This window comes from Oncorhynchus keta, chromosome 7 (genome assembly GCF_023373465.1).
Source record: "Oncorhynchus keta strain PuntledgeMale-10-30-2019 chromosome 7, Oket_V2, whole genome shotgun sequence".
Taxonomy (NCBI): domain Eukaryota; kingdom Metazoa; phylum Chordata; class Actinopteri; order Salmoniformes; family Salmonidae; genus Oncorhynchus; species Oncorhynchus keta.
In genome coordinates, this window is record NC_068427.1 from 18,558,761 (window position 1) to 18,581,555 (window position 22,795).

Below are 22,795 nucleotides of genomic sequence, written 5' to 3' on the forward strand. Positions count from 1 at the left end.
GAAAACATTGTACCAGCAAACCCGACCATTAAATTGGTGCCTTAAGTCTATGTATGTATGTACTGTATAGTAAAACCTATTTAAAAGCTTTACTGTAAAGAGTTGTATGTATTCCTAAATGTTTTTTATCACTACAAATGTTGATGTATACTTTTATTTTATTTTAAAAAGCAATCAAAGATGAGTGACAATGAGAAAGCGATCAAAGTTTCCATAGAAGTGCCCTTAATACTGTATATTAGCAAAATGAAAAACTATCATTAACATTGAACGGGTTGTGTTTTTGGTCATTGGCATTTTGTTATGTAGTCTGCCCTTCTGAAGACATATAGTATGTTTGACTTCTATAGTGTCTGTATCACAATAGTGGATAATATATTGCCAGTTATGTATGTGCTTTGTTGAACTGAAATATCATACACATTTTTATAAGTGTCGGGTATGTGTAAATGGCTGTAAGGGAGTCAGGTGCAGGAGAGCAGATATTGGGTAGCCAACGGAGCCTTTTTATTTAGGCGAACCAAAAGCACACCAGTAATGAGTCATTTGCAAGCAAACTCATATGCATCATAACAGGCTCGCACAAGCGTATTTGAAAATGTAATTACTCTTTCAATATTATCTTGACTTAAACAACAACTCATGCATTATAAATTATACAAAATCTAGGGACGACAAGAATAATAGACTTTAGTTGATAAAACCATGACTGTGGTGAAGTACCCTGCAAGTACAAGCAGTTACATTTAAGTGGCAGAGGTGGAATGAGAGAAGTCTAGAGTCCCGTGAACTAGATGAACAACAGCTGGTTTTCAACAGAGCGGGAGCAGCCATCTCACCCAACATACAGTTCAAAGGCTACAGGACAGGAAGATATAATTTACCAGAGGACCGGATGTCTAACAGAGCAGAATCTGGCAGTGAACGTAAATCTAGAGACCTTACAACTTTCCGTACTGACAAGTTCAAATGTTGCTGAGGCAAATGTGTGCTTACTTCCAGGAATGTAACAGACTTCATGTGAGTATAGTCAATCACAGACAGGCAGATTCACAATGAAACTTAAGTGAAGACATGCATGGCGGGCTTGTAAAGGTGCAGCCTACACAAATGCATTCTATGTTATGAGTAAGAAATGGCACAGGTGAAGTGAAACTAAGATTCCTTTAAGTTGCACCGGGTTTGCATTCGACAGATGAATACAAGAGATTGTACAACACCACCTTTAGGCATTGTCATAACATGTATTGACACAGTCAGTGCAATTTGATGTCTATGACTATTCCCCTACACAACTTCAGCTCATGCTCCTAGTTCAGCTTTGTGAGTGGCTTTTCCTCCATGTGATGCCAGGTTCTTGTCATTGTCCTTATCATGGTTTCCTGGGGTTGAGGTGGCCCAAGGTCACACTCAGTAGGCAAACGTTGTGGAGCGCTGCAGATAGAAATGTCATGAATTGAACTGACATGAATATTTATTGTTCATGTCAGAGGGACATGTTTATTCTACGTTGTATATTTATATCTGAACATTCCACAACTGAATATAGCCCTGAACTCAGTGTCTCTCTGGGCAAGCACTCGGCCCCTCCCCTCTCTCCTGTGAGACGTTGGTACTAGTTCCGCTAGCACCACTTACATCCAGGATGGTCCCCTGGGGGGCGTCATCATTTGGGGTCTGGCCCCCCTTGGCACCTTTCCCGCTGCACTCCTTGTTCAATTCCTCACCAGAGACGAGAAGGGGGGGCTTAATATGGAGCGTGGCTCTCTTGACAAAGGTGCCACTACGATCCAGCATCGTCTGCCTATTCCCAACAGTTGGCTGGTTGTTGGGCTCGCTCATATCCACTCCAGAGTCAAGACTGGTGTCACGGCTGTCCCCTGCCGCCCTGCGTTTTCTCTTGGAGTCCGTGACGGAGGAAGAGTTGCGGCAGATCTCTGCGGCCGGTTTGCCCTCCAGGGATACAAACCATGCCCGCGGGGCGAGAGGAGAGGGCCTGGCCCTGGTGAGCTCTGAGGGGGTCTGCTCTGAATTCTGGTCTGCTTCCTGGAGCTCACTGGAAAAGGGACGCCCACCCCCAGGGCGGTGGCCACCTCTTCCTCTGGCCTCGTTCAGCGTGCTGGGGACTGAGACGGACTCTGGGAGGCTGCTGTAGTAGCGGCTCCAGGACTCTGGCTTGAAGGTGGAGATGTCCCTGTGAAGCCCTCCCTGTCCCTGTGAAGTCCCCTCCCTGCCGTGCCCCTGGGAGCGCTCCAGAGTGGCCAGAGGGGCCTTGGGTAAAGTCTGTGTGAGGTTGTCCATGCCCACAGTTTGTCCTTGCCCAAGGTCGTACATCCCACCTGTTCGGGGCAGGGTGGCAGACCTGCATCCCGGAGAGGGCTGCTCTGGTGAGCTCCAAAGCCCCGGAGCATGGGGGATAGCCACAGGTTGGTTGTGGAAGTGGAGCAGTCTGTCCTGGAGGAACAAGCTCTCATTGAGAGAGAGAGGTAGATTTATCCCCTCAGAAATGCCCCATGTCCACAGAATGTCACTGCTGTTGACAAGAATGGCCTGCTGCAAAGGCCTGGAGGACTCTGGACCAATAAGATCTGTACCCTCAGTGTAAATGTTGAAGTCGTCATTGTACTTGGAAGTGGCTAAATCGTCCAATTTGCCATCGCCCCTCCTCGTTAATAATTGGTGGGATACGTCTTCAGAGTGGGTGGAGTCTTGAGAAGACACTTCGCAGATTTGGTTGTCATGTGTCGTGGTGGTTTGGTCCATCTCCAACGATGCCATTTTGGTGGCGTGGATCCTCTTTGTCTTAGGTTCCCTAGAAGAACATTTGTGGATCGAAACAGAAACCTCTCTTAGGAAATGCATGTTCTAATCAGACCACCATTGAAAGGTGGATCAGCTTCAAATGGTCACTAATCACTATGGTATATACAATCAGTTGATATCAGATCATAACATTAGTTGACATTGTTAAAAGATGACTATACTATACTATATTGACACAAGTTCAAATGTGAAACAAAATATCAATTAACAGTTTGATGACACTGGAGATTTGTCAATTCACTTGGTTAATCTGGCCCATTAACGTTACCTCACCAATCTGTTATTGTTTAGACGACAAAATGAATCCATCTCTTACCTACGACAACAGAGCATCACTGCTAAAACTCCAACAAGGAGGACAAGAGTTCCTCCTAGCATAGCCACGATCAAGGAGCTATGGTAGGAGATGAAGTCCATAGGGGTGGCATGTCCCATGTAACCTATATTAACATTAGCACATAAGAGTCTGGTTAAAAGTTTGGAGAGCGTTATGAGAGCACAAAAAATAACTCATATACTGTAGAACATTAGACAATCTGCGTACTGGAAATGACCACCAGCTATAAATAATGTATAGTTCAATATATCTAGCAATGGTTGAATTGCATTCTGGGCCTAAAATTAAATCAATTATGAAGTAATACAATAAATAGAGGTGCGTTTTAAGGTTTGAAGTTTTAAGGAGTTCTGAAGGGTCACAAATATTTTGTTGATTTGGGAAACTGCTACCTATCATACAGTACATACCCTTGATCGAAGGCATGGGTGCTGCTATCCAGTAGCCTAGATGAGGGGCCATGAAGGTCCAAAATAACTTCCCCTCCTCCATCTTCATAATTCCCAGTCCTCTGTTCATCCAGGCACCTGAATAATATTGATGACATGAATGTTGAAGTGTTGAAGACATGAATGAACTACTGATCTAGGGTCAGCCTTCATTCCCCAAATCCTAACCTTAACCATTAGAGGGTAACATGTAAAACTGACCTTAGATCATTGTCTAGGGGAATTTCCCCTAACTACCTCTACACCCACCAGTAGTATGGTCAAAGGACCAGGCTGGCACAGCATGAGAGGCCTGCAGTCCAGAGTTGTCCCCCAGGGGAAGAGTGATCTGTACTGGGCCGGTCACCTGGATCTCTCTGCCATTGGACAAGAGTTGAGCACTGACAGCTGCTATGGGGCTCAACTCAATGCTGCTGTATCCTGAAACAGAAAACACTTACATTAAGACCTTTAAAATACAAAAGATCGACGAAAAAGGTCTCATCATTACAGTATTGCTAATTTGTAGGCCGTTGTCTCTTGCTCTGTACCTCCCTCCGAATGTGGTTTGGAAAAGCTGCACAAACACACAAACCTGACTGGTTGATGAGAAGGCCAGCGGTGTAGGCGTAGCAGTCTTTCCCAACGGGAGGCTGAGGCGTTGTTAGGTAAGCTCTGAAAGAGGAGAGGCTTCTTCTGTCTGTCAGGTTCAGGAGACTCTTAGGGAACTGGACCCTGGGCTGAGACAAGGTATCTACAGATGAAAAGACATATGGTAATTAAGAAGATAAATGACAAAAACAAGGCCATGTTTAGCTTATGTTCAAGAACTAGGACCTATGAATAAGAGTAGCTACCCGTACGTACACTCGTAGAAAAAAGGCTTACAAAAGGGTTCTTTGACTGTCCCCATAGGAGAACCCTTTTTGGTTCCAGGTAGAGCTCTATTGGGTTCCATGTAGAACCCTCTGTAAAAGGAATGGAACTCAAAAGGGTTCTACATGGAACTCAAACGGATTCTACATGGAACTCAAAAGGATTCTACATGGAACCAAAAGGGTTATTGAAAGGGTTCTCCTATGTGGACAGACGAAGAACCCTTTTAGGTTCTAGATAGCACCTTTTTCCCCCCTAGGAGTGTAAATAAAGCATCACAGAATGGATAATAACAGGAAAGTAAATCAGACAACAAAGACGCAACATACATACCAGATGTTTTGCCAGTTATCAGAACTGAATCGTCAAACCACCAGATGTTGCCTTGGTTTATGGACAACAGGGACATGGTCACAGATGAAAATACTGCAGTAAACCAGAAGGGAAAAGACACGGTGAAACTTTCCAGAGGCACTTGCTTGATTTGATCCCCACACCGTCACTACGTAGTTGTTACATTGAGAAACTAGATGGCGATCTCACATTAGAATTCAACAGCTACTGCAATGACAAGCCGCCACGACGAGTACACACATACACCACACACACTTACTTGGCATCCTGGTGGTTTTCCAGGGCAGCAGGGTGAGCAGGTAACTATCCATGCTAGCCACGATGGTGAGGGGTAACCCCAGTTGGTAGGGCACATAAAGAAAAACTCTACCATCCTCAGTGGTGAGAGCAGAGTTGGTCCTGGTGTAGTTCACATACACCTCCACTGTGGCTAGGCTCAGGACGTGGCGGGTTGACATGTCATTGACCTGGACCTTCAGAGGGAATTCAGAGCCTGGAGAAAGCAAAAGGATAAATTCAGTTCAATGATCAAATGTTTTTCCTTTTTATAATTCGATACTTTAATGTAGACAACACTGATTGGAAATATTTTTTAATCAATGATATAGTCCTGATTAAAGCAAAATAGGCCTTAATAAGAACACTATAAACAAAAACATTTGAGGATTTCCCTGTGGATGTCTATTCAATTGTCCCACGGGACCTATGTGATGCAGACTCTATTTGGCCGATTACTGAGAATATATAAAGACGTATGAAAGATAACATTGTGCTACATCAGCAAACAGGCTAATAAAGATATTGTCCGGCTATCAAATCCTTTCTTTGGGCTGATTCTATAGAGGTGGACAGGTGACAATTCATCTCTGGGTAGGCTTATATTACATCCCTTTCAACAGTCCTGCAGTTTGCAGATCGGTAGAGATGAAGGAGAGATGTGAAGGGGATGAAGCCTGCCCTACAGCCACTTCACACGCATGTTCAACCAAGCAGTCTTAGTGGACCAACAGGACAGAAGGGCCTGTTTAATCTGCAGTGGAGGTGAATAATACCAGATTACTATAATCTACTTGTTTGGAGAATTGGGGCAAACTTCTGAGAGATTTACGGTTTGGACAGAATGGGGGTTTACGGGCTATGAGGTCATAATTCCAATAGAGATGGCTAGATATGTGATTCCACCTGCTATTAACTCAAATTAGATGGAGATTGAGAAGCCAGCTATAGTTGGTAACGCCAATCATATGACATGATATGTAAAATATCTTTTGAGACTTGGAAACAGAACATCAAATGGTTTCAGTGGGAATTAGGCTACATCATGCAGGAAAGTGTGTGTGTTTGTTTGTGTGTGTGTGTGTGTGTGTGTACACCAATAGGAGGAGCAGATGGGCCTGTGGAGACTGATCCTCTATGGCTCCGGTTCAGACACTGCTGTGTTGGGATTAAGCCATTCCCTCTACAATTGCACAACATCACCGGGACAATCCAAGTCAAATTGCTGTCCTATAGACACCATACTGAAATGTATAGGAAAGTGGAATGGTGCTGAGATTTAGGTCATTTCGGTGCTTACAGTTAGCCTTGTCCCAGATCTGTTTGTGCCATTTTACCAGCCCCTATGGTCATTGGCAAGGCAATAGCAAACAGATCTGGGACCAGGCTAGTTTATGGTAAGACCTTGTAGGGTGTGTTATGTTGTCCAGCAGAGAGGACAGTAAAACAGTGCGACCCTGTTAGGAGACACACCAGGAGGAATTCAACAAATAATTCAAATGATCCAAGTCCTTGTCTTAGCCTCTTCAATGTGGGACAAAATATCAAATTCCTGATCCCATTAGTCTGGTCCTAGACCTCTAGACAGCACAAAGAGATCTCGGACAAGGCTACTGAACATCTGGTACATGATAAAAGGTACCTTTTGTTCTTTTGTTGTGAATAAATGTTCCTCATTGGATGCAATGAGCGAGAAGTGCACGTGAATAAGCATTATGCTAATTAACTCCTACACAATGAATAAATCATAAAGACTCTGAACAGAAATATGAATGCAAGCCTGTCATTCATTCGGCATTGTAAACAAGTAGGCAGTCTGCTGTTTAGATGCTATGAGGACCTTGGATCATACTGTAATGGTGGTCCAGACTCCAAACCAATATCATGACTAGCAAAATGAAAATGAACACGTTTGGCTTTGGAAATGAGCTGTTCGTTCTAGTTCATTCACACTCTGAATGACATGATCTGCTAAATATTATTCACTCTCCTTGCTGACTAACAAACAGCAGATGGATAGACATGCATTGCACAGCATGTCTTACATTGTGGTATATTTGGCTTACAGCACTCCTAATGGGGATTCTACCGCAATTTAAACTGACTCTCTCATCCAAAGGTTCTCTGGAGGGACAATGTAAAATATAACCAACCTGTGCTGCCTCACCTGTAGGCCTACCATGCAAGTATGGCATACTATGCACATTTAATATATCTAAAGATGTAAAAAAAAAAATATCATGAAATTTACGAGATTAAAATGTTCGTTGGCTATCTATGCACTTTACACATTATTTTAACACCACACACTTTGAAGATCTTTATTCATAACCAAGAGCCACATTCCATCTGTTAACTGATTGGCGAACACATACCTGACGAGTAGACTGATGCTGTCTGGTCCTGATGCTGAGTTTGTTGAACCACTTGATGGTCTGCTGCGCCCTTAACAATAAACTTTACAATATCGCCGTCATCGCGCTGTGCCATCTGGCCCGCGGCAGACAAACTGCGTGCGGTCAATCTTATCCCGTCCCTGTAGAATAGCGCGAATAACAACAGGTAAACTCCTAATACTGACATGACTACTTGCAGTTACAAAGCGAGACATAACGGTAAACATTAGGCATGAGTCCCACATTATCCTCCGCATGGTAGGCCATTGTAGTTCTCTAAGCGATACAATTAGTTCAGCATGAACATCCTCGTTCAGAATCTACTGTCACTACCAGTACCAGCACGCAAGACAGGTCTGTAGTCTTTGACAAACTCCACCCCTTTAGTCCTATTAAATGTAGCCTAATGCTTTTCGTTTTTTGAATGTCTGTTTTTTGAATGTCTCTGTATAGGCCTAAATATATACACCGTTGTATGTAGGCCTACTTTACAAGAACAGATTATAAATAGCCCAGTACCAGTTCATTAGTAAACAAGTACATTAACTGCCAATATGAGTTGTCCTCTCTAAATTGGTTTTGTAAAAAATGTGATGAAACAACAACAAACAGTATGAACAAACACCATATGTAATGATGGTAACGATGGTAACAGTCTATGGCTAGGCAGGAAACACATTGTGTACGCTTTCACTTTTATTGAAGAAGGAAGATATGAACCAGTAGCCTTGTTTTTAAGGCGCCTAAGAAAATGTACAACAAAGTTGAACCATTTATTTAATCAGAATACAAAAATACACATCTCAGTGACTTCCATATTGTAATAAATAGTTAACCATGCATTCTAACCATAAAAAGGCACAGCAAACAGTCACTTATTAGTCATAAAAATGACCAACTACTTTACCAAAATCATCCAGATAGCAACACTGGTCACAACTGTAACATTATATTCCAAAGATGAAAACACAGTTACACATCATCATATTGTTTAACCTTAGGCAATAAATATGCAAATATTGTATATCTATGTATATGTATTCTTAAAACTGTGCCATTGTAAACATAATGTAAACAAATGAAACTCACTTCTCTTCCACCATATTATAGACCATCATCCTAAAATATCCTCACATAGGGTTTGGTTGGTTTATGAAAACCAGGCAGTTTGCAGCATTATATATACACAACACTGGAAAACATGGAGTAGGTTGAAGTTGCCCTTGGATGATGATCTAAGGTCAGTTTTGCGTTTTCCCCTTCTAATGGTTATGGTAAGGATTGGGGGAGGTAAGCTGATCTTAGATCTGTGCGTACGGGAAACCTCTCCCCAGGTTGGAGAACTCAAGCGCTCTCTGTCTCTAAGCCTGGAGTGGGGTCTAACACAGTCATGCAAAACCAGGCAGAGACCCTTCAGACAGACACACATAGCCTGTGAACTAAAGCTTTGAGTTTGACCTGCAGTGAGAAAACGCACATTTGAGCTGAAAACACAGACATAAACTACCTAGATTGCACTTGAATTCAGACTACTGAAAATGTGGTTTTAATATGAATACAGAAGTATGTATTGGAATGTTAAACCACTCTGAGAACAAGAGCTAGGCCTATTTAAAATGAATCCATATTCAATATGTCTGTGATACCAGCCCATAACAAAGCCACTTAAAGACAACAAGACATGACTGTGGCACAAACAAAGAACTGATCGTCATCTGACTGTCACACAATGACTGACATACACTTAATGATCAAGAATTGTGGGTTGGGTACTTAGGATTTCATAAAAGATTGAAAGTTCAGAATATGTTTAATTCATATCTTTGGTTAGAACCTAGCTAGCTTGGGGCTGTGAACTTGAATGATTATTTTTTTTATTTTTTTTACAACAATCATACTTGCAATAAAGCACATTTATTTTGTCTAGACTATTTTTTTGCTAAGGTAGGACTAGAAAAAAATGTTTGCGTTTCAGGACATTTAAAGGCCTCATGATTTGGGTTTCATGTTATTAAAAAAATACTTGACTGTGAGGATAGTCTATATGCTTCTTGATAATGTCAATTCTCTTAAAGAAGTCACCGAAAGAGAGGTTGGTGGGAAACTAGGAATTTCAAGTTGTGATATGTGGCACCCTCTAAGAATATTGTAGGGAATGCTTTATTTTACAGTCCTACATTCACACTGCACAATTATGGAGTATTAGATACAAGCTACTTTCTGGCGCCGACTTCAAATAAATTAACACAATTGGTAACCAACTGGTACCAAAAAGATTAATTTCTTTCTCAATGAATCCCAAGGAAGCCTAAATGTAATTACCATGTGATCATGAAATGATCATTTCCTATTTCCATTTGATAGTAGATATGGGGGTACAGGAGGACTGTACAATAAAGCGAGCCAAGATCCTGACAGGAACAGTTTTGTTCCAGGTAAAAAATTATCATAATAATAATCATTGGACCAATTAATAAACATACAGTTGTTGCTAAGTATTTAGCTGATGTCAATGAATATACAAGGGATGGTGTAGAAACACACAGAACAACAGTCAGGTCTGCCCGTTCAACAGTCTATGATTCCCTGCTTTGAGAATCATCCTGGAAGCACAGAGGAACGAGACTAAAAACCAGTGAGATGTTGGAAGAATTTTTGAATCGAAATGAAGTCGTTAAAAAAAACGCTCTTTCATTTAAAAGCCCGTGCGTGTATACAAAACCCTTTCGGTTTTCCCCACAGCTAAACAACTCGTCAGAGAAACTGTATGAAAACCACTACAGTATTGCACCTCCATTCAAATACAACAGCATTAAAACACATACAGGAGAGATTAGTCTACTTAACAAAAACAATCATCTACAATTGGTGTTTATGGCGCAAATGAATAAACAATGTCATCAAAACGTGTTAGCTGTTGCCACTTCATGTCATGTCAGCAATCTATAAAAGGCATTGGACTAGAATAGCTACTAACAGTGTATGCATACAATAGTTTAGATTGCATATATACAATGCATACTTAGCATCACATACAAATATACCCTGTAATGCAACCAATCTAACAAAATAAGTGTCCTATTAACATTACATATCACACTGAGCAATTTAGAAAGGCTGCACATTTGCAAGAGTCCTTTGCTCCTCAGCTGCTCTACTTAAATCAATGTATAACTCCTATCCCCACTACCATAGTGTTACTCTGTGAAATGTTTAAATGCTAAAGATTGAAGTGAAATGTATCTACTGATATGATGATGTATCTTTGCAAACACCCAAAATGGAAAAGTGCCTATTAAGTATTCCATAAAAATATGAAATTGTTGGCTTTTACAACCAGCAAATTCACTCCCTCTATACGTAACTGATATTTATCTCAAACACATTAAAACAATATTTTCACTACTTTCAAAGTTAACATTTAAGCTCGGAAGTGTCTTGGACATTCACTTTGGTACTGATTTTCACATCAACAGAAAACGTGTCAAATGACAAAACATAACTCCTAATATGTAATCTGATAACTTGTCTTAAATTCTGATGTTTTCTTACCAATAAAGCACATTTACAATAAAATGACTCAAATATGGCACACGACATGGGTCTTTGACACAGAATCATCATGCAAAAACAAATAAATAGAAGTCATCAACACTTTGTTTCTATTCAAACCAAAATGATGCTTTCAGTAGTAACAAATGGCATAATAATACTAAAGTCATATAAAACAAAACAAAAAACTTGTTCAAGTGTTATCTTTTTACACCAAAAAAATCTAAACACTATTCATGCAATTCCAAATAGATATCCAAAGTCAAGCTAGCATAGCATGCAACATATGTCTCACTGTTTTCAGAGACCTCGCTTCACTCTCTGTAGGTTGTGATGTTGCATCTCTCCTTTCCCCAGGGCACATCTGTAATCACACCCTATTCCCTACATAGTGCACCACTCAAAAGTAGAGCTCCACATAGGGAATAGGGTGCCATTTGGGACGTAGGCCATCTCCTCTGGTGTAAACAGTGAAAGCAGGATATTGTGACTGTCGTGTTGCATCTGTAGCCATCTACTGTTAAGCAAAGGGCCAGTAAGCCAATCACAAAGCCATACGGTACTGTATTGAACTGGACACACCCCGCTGGTAGGACACACTCATGGAAGTCACCTTGTTGCTACTTGGATTGGGCCTTCTCTACGATGCCAGGCGACCAATCAAACTTTTCTAATGATGATAAGTTGCATACCTGATTGTGCCATGAATGGTAATATGATTTTAGAAAAATGGCTTTTTGTGAAGATCCATGACTTCCTTCTTTGCACTGTCAACAGCTTTCAAGTTCCATCTTCCATTTTGGCACCAATCACAGCCTCACTAAAACATTTCTGTTCTAAAGCTTCTCTGAAACAGCCTTCCCAAATGCATCCAAAGGCTCAAATCCATCCATTCATCCCAAGATACCAGGCATTCAGCTCTTCCTGCGGAGCTCCAAAACTCTTCCTCTGTGGTGGAGGGGCACTTCCTCTCCAACTACTTCTGGGTTAGAGGTCAATCATGGCGGTCTTAGCCAGGTCCTTAGTTCCCTGAAGAATTCTCTTCATATGACCCACTTTCGATATCCCCAGGTCCTGTGGAGAGACGATGACATCTTAAGAACATTGATTCTACTATTTAAAAACTAAATATTTATAGAACTTAGTGTATATCACTATATAGGACCTCTTAAAGCTAGAATCCAGAGTTCAAACAAAAACAAGGCAGTTGGTAAAAAGCTATGGGATGGGTCTGGAGAAACGTAACCACTCTCAAATTCATAGACAGGGCTATGGATGCATAGACTGACCATCCATTATATACAAATGATAGTTTTAACCATGTTTTGAGGCTATACAATGTTTGTTTATATTTAGTTGTTTACAAACATAGGAGTAAAACAATCTTATATGTTGGGTTCTGATGGGGTATGACAGTTAAATGAAGTCCACAATGGATTTATGAGTTATATACACTTCAGGAATCAACAAGTATATAGGATTAATATATAAGTCCAAAAAATGGATTTAGCAACTAAGGAATCTAGCTTTAAAGGCAGCCAGTAATACGCGTTTCACTTCACGTGTGCTGAATATGTCTCATAGTGCCAGATGTTACAAAGCAACAGGTCATGTACTGTAAAAAAATTGATCTTCTGGTCAATGACAAAACAGACAGTGTGAACAGATGTGTTGTGCTGTACCTACCTTTCAATAACCATTGCAAATATTCAAACGTGGAGCTACTGAACAGCATGTAGCTGTCACTGTTTGTATTTATGATCCTTTGGCCATTTTCTGTGTGATAGTTTGATAATACCAATTAAAGCCAAATGTCATGCTTTCAGCACTCAAAATGTCTTATAATAGGGATTATAAACTGGGTGGTTCGAGCCCTGAATGCTGATTGGCTGAATAACACGGGTATGACAAAACATTAATTTTTTACTGTTCTAATTACATTAGTAACCAATTTATAATAGCAACAAGACACCTCGGGGGTTTGTGGTATATTGGCCATATACATCACACCCCTTCAGGCCGTTTTGCTTAATTATAATATGTTTAATACTTACATGCTGCAAAGCATTATAACCCACTGGGCACAGACGTCATTTCAACGTCTAGTTGATTTACAATTTGGTTGGGTAAAAAATACGTCATGTTTAAGTTCAGTTTATTTTTTTTCATTTTAAGTAACATTTTCGTAATAAATTGGGTGGAGAAAAAAACAACGAAATTCCAGTATGTTGATGACTTTTCGTAAATCCAATCAGTTTTCCACATTGATTCAACGTCATCACATATTTTTGGGTTTGTTGAGATGACGTGGAAACAACGTTGATTCAACCAGTTTTTGCCCAGTGGGAAGAGCCTTTTACATGCGTATGACAAGTCTTACAATGCATTATAACTGCATCATAATGCATTTTACCTGTAAGTGTTAAAGGCTCAGTGCAGTCAAAAATGTGATTTAACTGTGTTTTATATATATTTCCACACTAAGAGGTTGGAATATTACTGTGAAATTGTGACAATTATGATAATGCCCTTTTAGTGTAAGAGCTGTTTGAAAAGGCCGCCTGAAATTTCCGCCTGTTTTGGTGGGATGGAGGTTTGGCCTTCCATGGTGACATCACCATGCGGTAAATGAGTTTATAGACCAATACAAAATAGTTCCAAACCTCTCTGCCAATAACAGCTAGTTTTCAGTTATCCCCTCACCACTCCCAGACAGTCCTAGCAAAATTCTTGTTTTGAGAAATGTCCCATTACTAAGAAGCTATTTTGTTTTTTTTAAAACAATTATAGTAAGGTACTTAATTGTTACCCAGAAATGATTTCATGTTGACATAAAAACAGCTGCATGGGACCTTTAAGTAAAATGTTACCATGTTTCTAAATATGATAAATTATAATTATGTAATAGTGTTTAGGAAAAAAAATCAAATTCTGTTTTTTTTCATTGGGTAATGATGGTATTTCCATAGCAACATGGATGGGACAGATTTGGAATGGACACACACACACAGAGAAAGAAACACTGGCACAGTCCAAGGTATGGTAGGCCTGTTGCTCATATGGATGTGTGCATGTGCGTGTCTATTACTAATGTCATAAAGTCATCCTACTCGCTTTGCCCCCATTCAACCCCCCCCACTGTATATCCCATAGGGTCACTGGTACATGAAATTCTGATAGACTTTTTAGTCTATTCAAAAAACATTGTTTAAATGACACTCCATCATCTCCATTGGATGTTCTGGTCATTAACAAGGTGTCTAAATTGTTCAACATTGGACATCTTTCTCCTATAACGCCAAGTATCTGTCACCCATGTTAAGCATCACGCCAAAACAAGCATGTTCACTCACACACCCCTGGGTCGGCTTCCCTGGGAGTCGCTGTGCCTCTGTCCGTGAATACTATGTCGCTCATACTTAAAACAACTTTTAGTCTCATCTATGGTGGCACCCCAACCCTCCTTTACCCTTCCTGACCCCTCCCACACCCCCCAGCCCTCCCTCCCCTCCCCCATTCCCCCAGCCCTGTCCCATTCCCAGTTCGCACACAGTACCATCGGAGACTGAGGGGTTAGTGAGTTGCAGCCAGTCTCCTGCGGTAGGTAAGCAACACTCTCACACACAGAGGAAGCCAAGCAGAGCAGTGCAGCACAGAGTAGCAAACAGGGAGACAACTAACGGCCAACAGAATCAGAGAGAAAGAGATGGAGAGAAACGGAGAGGAAGAGAGAAAGAGAGTTGATCTGGGGATAGATGAGGTAACGTGTGTGTGTGTGTGTGTGTATGCATTAGCGTGTGTGTATGTATTAGCGTTTGTGTGTGCATTATGTTTGAGTGTGTGTGTGTGTGTGTGTGTGTGTGTGTCGGTGTCGGTGTGTGTTATGTTTGAGTGTGTGTGTGTGTACCTTCAGGTCCCTCCTCTCCAGGTGCAGCAGTTCCGAGCCTCGGATGTCGTGGCGTGTGAAGGTGTCTCTGTACTCTCCCAGACTGAGTTGCTCCAACCAGACGCCCACTTCCTCTGTGCCCCATCTCTCCACTACACACACATGTAGAGCAAGAAGGGGCTCGCTCAGTGTGAGACCCTCGCTCGCGTGCACACACACACACAAATTGGGAAGCACACCCACATCCACACACACGCTTGTATACACAGACATACACACTCAGAGAAATAAAATCCCAATAGAGGGATAGGAAAACAGGGAGAGGAGGAGAGGTAGAGAAGGAAAGGAAGGGAGGGAGAGGAAATGCGGCAGCGGATGGCGGGAAAGAGGAGGGGTTAACAGAGATGTCAGAGGTTGGTTGGTCGGAAAAACAGGGCTGTGGCCAATGGCCTTCCAGAGTGGCTGAGGGCATGCAGGTTATCCACCAATCAGAACACAGACGTACAGGAAGTAGGAGGGAGAGGGAGGTGGAAGCCTGTGCAACCTACAGGAATGCCCCACCCAATCAACACCTTGCCCTGCCTCACTGTAGGCAGGACTAACACACTCCCAACATATCAGACATGGTCCTAAAGCAGAGGACCAGCCATCCCCTGGCATTCTATTTGTATCCATTCTACAGTCTGTCTGGCATCAATATCTCATTTCACCCCAAAACAATGAGACGAGAGTTTATGAGACGAGAAACCCTACAGTAGAAATGGCTTGTTTTCATGTTCAATTGCCAGTAATATTCATAAACAAATGCAGTCATTGTTCAGTTGTATCAGTCGTCATGAAGGCAAAAAGGTGTTCTAATACAGAAAATGTCTTTCTCTGGGCAACCCCAGGGTTTTTGGCCCTGCGTCCACCACCCTCACCCTGTCGTTGGCCTTGGTTTGTGCCTGCTGTACATGCGTAGACAGGTGGATGAGACCATGAACAGAGAAAAGAGGGGTGCTCTTGGATGGCTGGGTCAGACTGAGGACCCGGGGAGACAGAGATCACAGAGACAATCCCTGACACCACGCTGGGTGGTTATAATGCATTTCAACCACTATATGTAGGCCATAGAGACGGTAAAGACCTTAGTTCTAAACCTATGTAGTTACTTACGTATTGTGATATTTACACATTATATACACACTCTTGTTGTGTGTGTGTGTGTGTGTGTGTGTGTGTGTGTGTGTGTGTGTGTGTACAAAGCCTGTGGAGAGAGACGCAGAAGAACAACACGTACCTGACTGAGGGCTGGTCTTCTTGGTAGCTTTCTCTTTCTTGAACTTTGGCACAATTCTGAACATGCTGCTACGACTGTTCCTCTTGCCATACTCTAATGAGGGGTCCTGAGAGGGACACAGGTGTAGGATTAGAAGTGTGTGTGCATGTGTGTGTATGGTGTGTGGTGTGTGTGTGTTCTCACCTCATCTTCATTGGGCTGCAGTATATGGTATAACCAGGGGATATCCACGAGTTTGCCTAGCTCCATCTCCACACTCTGCAGAGCACTGGATAAAGACTCTTCATCTGATGGTTCCAGTTGCTGCGGATGGACACACACACACACACACACACACACACACACACACACACACACACACACACACACACACACACACACACACACACACACACACACACACACACACGAGTTGGGTAGGAAGGATACATTTCTGTAGAGAGACTGTGTAAGACGAAGTTGTCCTTTGGTACTGATCAAAGGTCAGTTTGGCGTATTCCCTCCTAAATAGTTCAGGTTAGGATTTAGGAAGGCTAAACTGATCCTAGACCCTGCACATCTTCTTAGATTGTAACTCACCAGTGATACCCGTCCCACCAGAAGGGATTCAGTCTCGTTGTGTAAAGCCTTCACATTGCTGGCTACTTCTATAGCTGTGTTCCTGGCCATACTCTGGCGACAAGGCAATACAAACAAACCTGATATTAGACAACTAAAATCCCACACACACACACTCCTCCCATCACACAGACAACCTGTTGATGACGTCCCTAACCTCTGGGAACTTGGGGTGCGTCTTGTTGATGGCATGTGACGAGGCGTTGACGGCGTGAGCAAGCTCCTGCTCTAGAAGCCCATTGGTCTTGGCTGCCTCACAGATCCTGTGATTGGAGAGGGGAGTCAGAGGGCAGAGTTCTGACTGCTGATTGACAGAGGGTTTTTACAGATACAGTATTCAATATAAAGGACAGATAGTGTAGAATGGAGCGAAATGAGGTGGTCGCGTGTGTGTGTGTACCTGGTGATGAGCTCGTCCGCAGCACGGGCAACCAGCTGTACGAGGGCTACCTCCTCCTCAGTGGCCAGATCCACAGACTGCTGGGAGTAGAGGTGAGGCCGCAAGGGCAGTTTGTCATACTTCAGCTTGTCCTCCCACGACTTCAGAGTGTTCTCAAACGCCTGCACACGGACAGGAAGGGGACACACAGGGAGAACAGGAGTTCACATCCACAGACAGAGCCACTTGGGCATACCCTTCTCTTTCTTCCTCTTAGCATCTCTTTCTCTCTCTCTCTCTCTCTCCCTCCCTCTCTATATTATCGCCCATTGACTGCATGTCCTCTTGTTCTCACACTCTGGGACTCCATCCCTACTTTGCTCACCCTGTCTCTGGTCAACATCTGGGCTCGGTTCTTGTGTTGGATCTTGATGACACCAGGAGGTTGTACCCAGGCCTCTCCGTCCACTTGGATAGGAACACCCTCATCTCCCAGGATCGTGATCTTCACTGAGCGACACTGACGGGGGAGGAAAGTGTCATAATGGCGAAAAACCACAGTATGATACAAGTAGTGTGTGCGCGTTCGCATGGGTGTGTTACCTGTGCTATGCGGTGGTGTTGTAGTTTGATGACTCTGGACACAGCCATCTGCATACTGCCGAACACTGCTACCACCTCCAGGATTTTATCATCGAACGACGGGGCACAGAAGATCTAAACACACACACAATAATAGAGGCAGGGGTTAAAACACAACAAACACATTTACAGTACATTGCTTTAAAGCATTTTGATGATGCTCACTGTGTGGGGGGGGGGGGATTTTTCTTGTGGTACATCAGCCTCATCATCACAATCACCATCACCACCATCAGCCTCATCATCTTTATCACAATCACCATCACCACCATCGGCATCATCATCCTTATCACAATCACCATCACCACCATCAGCCTCATCATCCTTATCACAATCACCATCACCGCCATCATCACCATCACCCTCCATTGAAAAATGTTTTTTTCTGACAATTCCTTCACCTCCAAATCATCTAGTGAAAACGAGGGGTTAGAATTTAGATTGAAAGACTCTGGAGTTAAAGGTCTCTGACTTGATATTGATTTCTCTGTCCACATTGTCCATGATAAGGTCACAAGGTAGTGATGAATTAGACATCCTTCTGCTGCACAATTTCTCTGTTCCGATACACTCGGAAATGCCACTTTAATGCAGATCTGTACTATTCAGCCGGCTGCACGTCAAAGGCTCAAAGAGAGAGAGAGAGAGGTTGTTGCTATTGTATTGTAGTTCAGACTAATTCCACTAGGTGGAGCCCTACTCACAATAACACATTGGTATGTTTTCATTGTGGCCAAAACAGTCAGGTCTGTAGATGGTTTATAGTTTGAACACAGGCTAAGAAATAAGTATGTGTGTGCGTGTGAATTTACTGTAAGTGTGTATGTGTGTGCTTACAGACAAGAGAGTAAACTTTCAGGATGACGTGTGTGTTGGATCAGTTGCACTGAATGTTCTCTCCCAGCTGCTTCCTCTGCCCCAGCACAGCCATTACATAACAACACCACGTCACAGACAGAGGTAACCTCACTGGACTAGGGGCCACACCAGGGAGGTGTGCGTGTGCGTGTGCGTGTGTGTGCGTCTGCGCGTGTGTAGAAAACCGACACTCCAATCCGTCAGCAGCCCTTGTACTATCTGAGTCTTAAACAAACAAGTCGATAGGCGGCCAACTCTCTCACCAGGGGTCATACTCATGCCCCGACACTGGGAGCGAGAGGAGAGGGTTTAAACACATCTAACAACGTCACAGCTCCAGTAATAAAACACACGTTACTCAACAACAATAACCCAGAAGTGTTATCATTCTCTTCCCCAACAAGACTGAGTCAGCAGCCACTAAGTGACAACCAAGACAACAAGAGTCCTTGGGATCTGGAAAGGTGTTGTACACATAGAATGACAAAGGCAGTATTATCAGTATGGTCGTAAGAATTGAGGTGCCACTTAGTGGCGTAAACAGGTCATCCCGTGCAAATACCAGAAGCCTGATTCTCATTTAGCCTCCTGTACATCATCCTCAGGAAGCCGAGTAGTACAAGACGAGACAAGCCGAGTAGTACACACACACACACACAGAGAGAGAGAGAGAGAGAGAACAGTACTTACGTCATCCTCCTTGGTGCCTCCCCAGAAGTTGGTTCCTCCAGCGTAGCTGGGGATGTTCAGCACCGCGATGCCCTGAAGGCTGGGCAGGGGGATGTACTGACCGTCACACTGGAATACACAGAGTTAGTTAGGTTCTATTTCAACACGGAGAAGCTGCAGACTGGCCAGGGGTATGTACAGTGCATTCAGAAACTATTTGACGTTTTCCACAGTTTTCCAAGTTAAAGCCTTATTCTAAAATGTATTTAATTGTTTTTTTTCCTCATCAATCTACACACAATACCCCATAATGACGAAGCAAAAAAATAGTTCTTTTTTTGCAAATGTATACAAATAAAAAAACTGAAATATCACACTTACATAAGTATTCAGACCATTTACTCAGTACTTTGTTGAAACACCTATGGCAGAGATTACAGGCTCGAGTCTTGGGTATGACGCTACAAACTTGGCACACCAGTATTTGGGGAGTTTCTCACATTCTTCTATGCGGATCCTCTCAAGGTCTGTCAGGTTGGATGGGGAGCGTCGCTGCACAGCTATTTCCAGGTCTCTCCAGAGATGTTAGATCGGGTTCAAGTCCGGGCTCTGGCTGGGCCACTCAAGGACATTCAGAGACTTGTCCCGCAGACACTCCTGCATAGTCTTGGCTGTGTGCTTAGGGTCATTGTCCTGTTGGAAGGTGAACCTTCACCCCAGTCTGAGGTCCTGAGCGTTCTGGAGCAGGTTTTCATCAAGGATCACTGTACTTTTCTCTGTTCATCTTTCACTCAATCCTGACTAGTCTCCCAGTCCCTGCCGCTGAAAAACATCCCCACAGCATGATGCTGCCACCACCATGCTTCACCGTAGGGATGGTGCCAGGTTTCCTCCAGACGTGACGCTTGGCATTCAGGCCAAAGAGTTTAATTTTGGTTTCATCAGACCATCTTTTCTCATGGTCTGAGTCCTTTAGGTGTCTTTTGGCAAACACCAAGAGGGCTGTCATATACCTTTTACTGAGGAGTGGCTTCCATCTGGCCTCGCTACCATAAAGGCCTGATTGGTAGAGTGCTGCAGAGAATGTTCTACTTCTAGAAGGTTCTCCCATCCCCACAGAGGAACTCAGGAGCACTGTCAGCATGACCATTGGGTTCTTGTGCACCTCCCTGGCCAAGGCCCTTCTGCCTCGATTGCTTAGTTTGGCCTGGCGGCAAGCTCTAGGGAGAGTCTTGGTGGTTCCAAACTTCTTCCATTTAAGAATGATGGATTCCACTGTGTGCTTGGAGACCTTCACTGCTGCAGATATTTTTTGGTACAACTGCCCCAGATCTGTGCCTCGACAGAATCCTGTCTCGGAGCTCTATGGACAATTCCTTCGACCTCATAACTTGGTTTTTGCTCTTACATGCACTATCAACCGTGGGACCTGATATAGACAGGTGTGTGCCTTTCCAAATCATGTCCAATCAATTTAATATACCACAGGTGGACTCTAATCAAGTTGTAGAAACATCTCAAGGATGATAAATGGAAACAGGATGCTCCTGAGCTCAATTTCATATCTCATAGCAAAGGGTCTGAATACTTGTGTAAATAAGATATTTCTGTATTATATTTTTAATACATTTGCTCAAAATTTGAAAAACCTGCTTTCTCATTATTGTAATGGGGTATTGTGTGCAGATTGATGATTTTGTATCCATTTTAGAATAAGGCTGTACCGTAACAAAACGTAGAACAAGTGAAGGGGTGTGAATATTTTCCAAATGCAATGGACTGGTTATCATTCCCTGTGGTACACCCTATGTGGCCGCCATTCTATCGACCACTAAACATTTATTTTAATGGGAAAGACCCTTCTAGTAATTCTAATTCTATGGTAATTCTAATTCTCTCACCTCCAGTTGAACCTTCTGTTCTAGGTTCTTGTAGGTTCTCTGGAGGAGCTCCTTGGTGCCCAGAACACCATACCACACCCTGTTCTTAGTACGACTCCTAGAGAGAGAGAAAGATCGAGAGAGAGAGAGAGACGGCGGGAGGATAGTCAGAGTGAGGAAGAGAAAGGAGTGTACACAAAATGAGGAAAAGGGGGGAGAGAATAGAGGAGAGAGATGGATGAGAGGACAGTAGAGAGGGGTGAGAGAGGAGAAATAAACCTAGAGCTCACCGGCACTTCTCTGGGTGTTCTTCCCTCTTGTTGTTGAACTCCAAGGTGATCTTAGCATCCAGCCCAACGCCAAAGTAATTGTTCATGACACACTTCTCACTAAAGCCCTCTCTGTGTGGGAGATATAGATACAGGGCAGTTCAGAAAACTACAATTCAACTGAAAACTGAAAACATTCATGTTTTGATCTGGTCGCCAAAAAAGTCAAGTCGGGAACATTCTGAATATGGTGGCCTAAAGGTTAGACGTCAGAGGTCTGAGGGTCTTACAGCGAGTCCAGGAGGTCAGGGTTTATGAAGGGTTAAAGGGTAGAGGTCAGAGGATCTTACAGTGAGTTCAGGTCAGAGTCCAGGAGGTCAGGGTTTATGAAGGGTTAAAGGGTAGAGGTCAGAGGATCTTACAGTGAGTCCAGGTCAGAGTCCAGGAAGGGCGTAGCACCAAATGGGTCGATGTTGGCCAGCAGCATCTTACTGATGATGGAGCTACCGGCTATAGAAGCTGCCAGACCAGCACGCAAACCTGTACAGAGAAACAGGGCTGTTCTTAAACAGTGCTGTGTGTGTGTGTGGGATGTGCACTTGTACCAAGGCAGATGTGTGTGTATCATTTCAGACAATAGATGTGTGTATACGCATGAGCGCAAACCATGGCAGATGAAGTGTGTATGTGAAGTAGAGGTCTTCACAGGTCCAAAAAGTTGAGTTCCACACAGAACCCAAAAAGGGTTCTTCAAAGGCTTCTCCCAAAGAGAACCTGTCTGGGTTGGCACCCCCCCCCTTGGGTTGTGCCGTGGCGGAGATCTTTGTGGGCTATACTCGGCCTTGTCTCAGGATGGTAAGTTGGTGGTTGAAGATATCCCTCTAGTGGCGTGGGGGCTGTGCTTTGGCAAAGTGGGTGGGGTTATATCCTTCCTGTTTGGCCCTGTCCGGGGGTGTCCTCGGATGGGGCCACAGTGTCTCCTGACCCCTCCTGTCTCAGCCTCCAGTATTTATGCTGCAGTAGTTTATGTGTCGGGGGGCTAGGGTCAGTTTGTTATATCTGGAGTACTTCTCCTGTCCTAATCGGTGTCCTGTGTGAATGTAAGTGTGCTTTCTCTAATTCTCTCTTTCTCTGTCTCGGAGGACCTGAGCCCAAGGGCCATGCCTAAGGACTACCTGGCATTATGACTCCTTGCTGTCCCCAGTCCACCTGGCCGTGCTGCTGCTCCAGTTTCAACTGTTCTGCCTTATTATTATTGGACCATGCTGGTCAT

At 43.2% G+C, this 22,795-nt stretch overlaps 2 protein-coding genes across 8 annotated transcripts in view; both read right to left on the reverse strand.

Moving 5' to 3' along the window:
- Nucleotides 1-485: 485 nt before the first annotated feature.
- Nucleotides 486-7,907, reverse strand: LOC118386117 (protein FAM171B-like). Its single transcript, XM_035773553.2, has 8 exons — nucleotides 7,470-7,907; nucleotides 5,078-5,311; nucleotides 4,798-4,890; nucleotides 4,184-4,342; nucleotides 3,859-4,029; nucleotides 3,571-3,687; nucleotides 3,140-3,263; nucleotides 486-2,812 (listed from the first exon to the last, which is right to left on the reverse strand). The coding sequence occupies exons 1-8, from the start codon at nucleotides 7,675-7,677 to the stop codon at nucleotides 1,558-1,560; spliced, it is 2,361 nt and encodes a 786-aa protein (XP_035629446.1). The 5' UTR covers nucleotides 7,678-7,907; the 3' UTR covers nucleotides 486-1,557.
- A 337-nt stretch (nucleotides 7,908-8,244) lies between these two features.
- Nucleotides 8,245-22,795, reverse strand: part of LOC118386118 (diacylglycerol kinase eta-like) — an 81,190-nt gene continuing 66,639 nt past the window's right edge. For 5 of the 7 annotated variants that reach the window (XM_052522102.1, XM_052522100.1, XM_052522101.1 and 2 more), the window contains 13 exons: nucleotides 21,945-22,062; nucleotides 21,544-21,654; nucleotides 21,275-21,371; nucleotides 19,395-19,502; nucleotides 17,808-17,921; nucleotides 17,590-17,724; nucleotides 17,226-17,386; nucleotides 16,983-17,088; nucleotides 16,787-16,879; nucleotides 16,391-16,510; nucleotides 16,208-16,313; nucleotides 14,950-15,080; nucleotides 8,245-12,116 (listed from right to left, as the gene is read on the reverse strand). In XM_052522102.1, coding sequence (XP_052378062.1) covers nucleotides 12,030-12,116; nucleotides 14,950-15,080; nucleotides 16,208-16,313; nucleotides 16,391-16,510; nucleotides 16,787-16,879; nucleotides 16,983-17,088; nucleotides 17,226-17,386; nucleotides 17,590-17,724; nucleotides 17,808-17,921; nucleotides 19,395-19,502; nucleotides 21,275-21,371; nucleotides 21,544-21,654; nucleotides 21,945-22,062 — 1,487 coding nt within the window. In that variant the 3' untranslated portion in view covers nucleotides 8,245-12,029. The remainder of the gene's footprint in view (nucleotides 12,117-14,949; nucleotides 15,081-16,207; nucleotides 16,314-16,390; nucleotides 16,511-16,786; nucleotides 16,880-16,982; nucleotides 17,089-17,225; nucleotides 17,387-17,589; nucleotides 17,725-17,807; nucleotides 17,922-19,394; nucleotides 19,503-21,274; nucleotides 21,372-21,543; nucleotides 21,655-21,944; nucleotides 22,063-22,795) is intronic. The other 2 variants (XM_052522104.1, XM_052522106.1) reach the window with 1 other exon arrangement.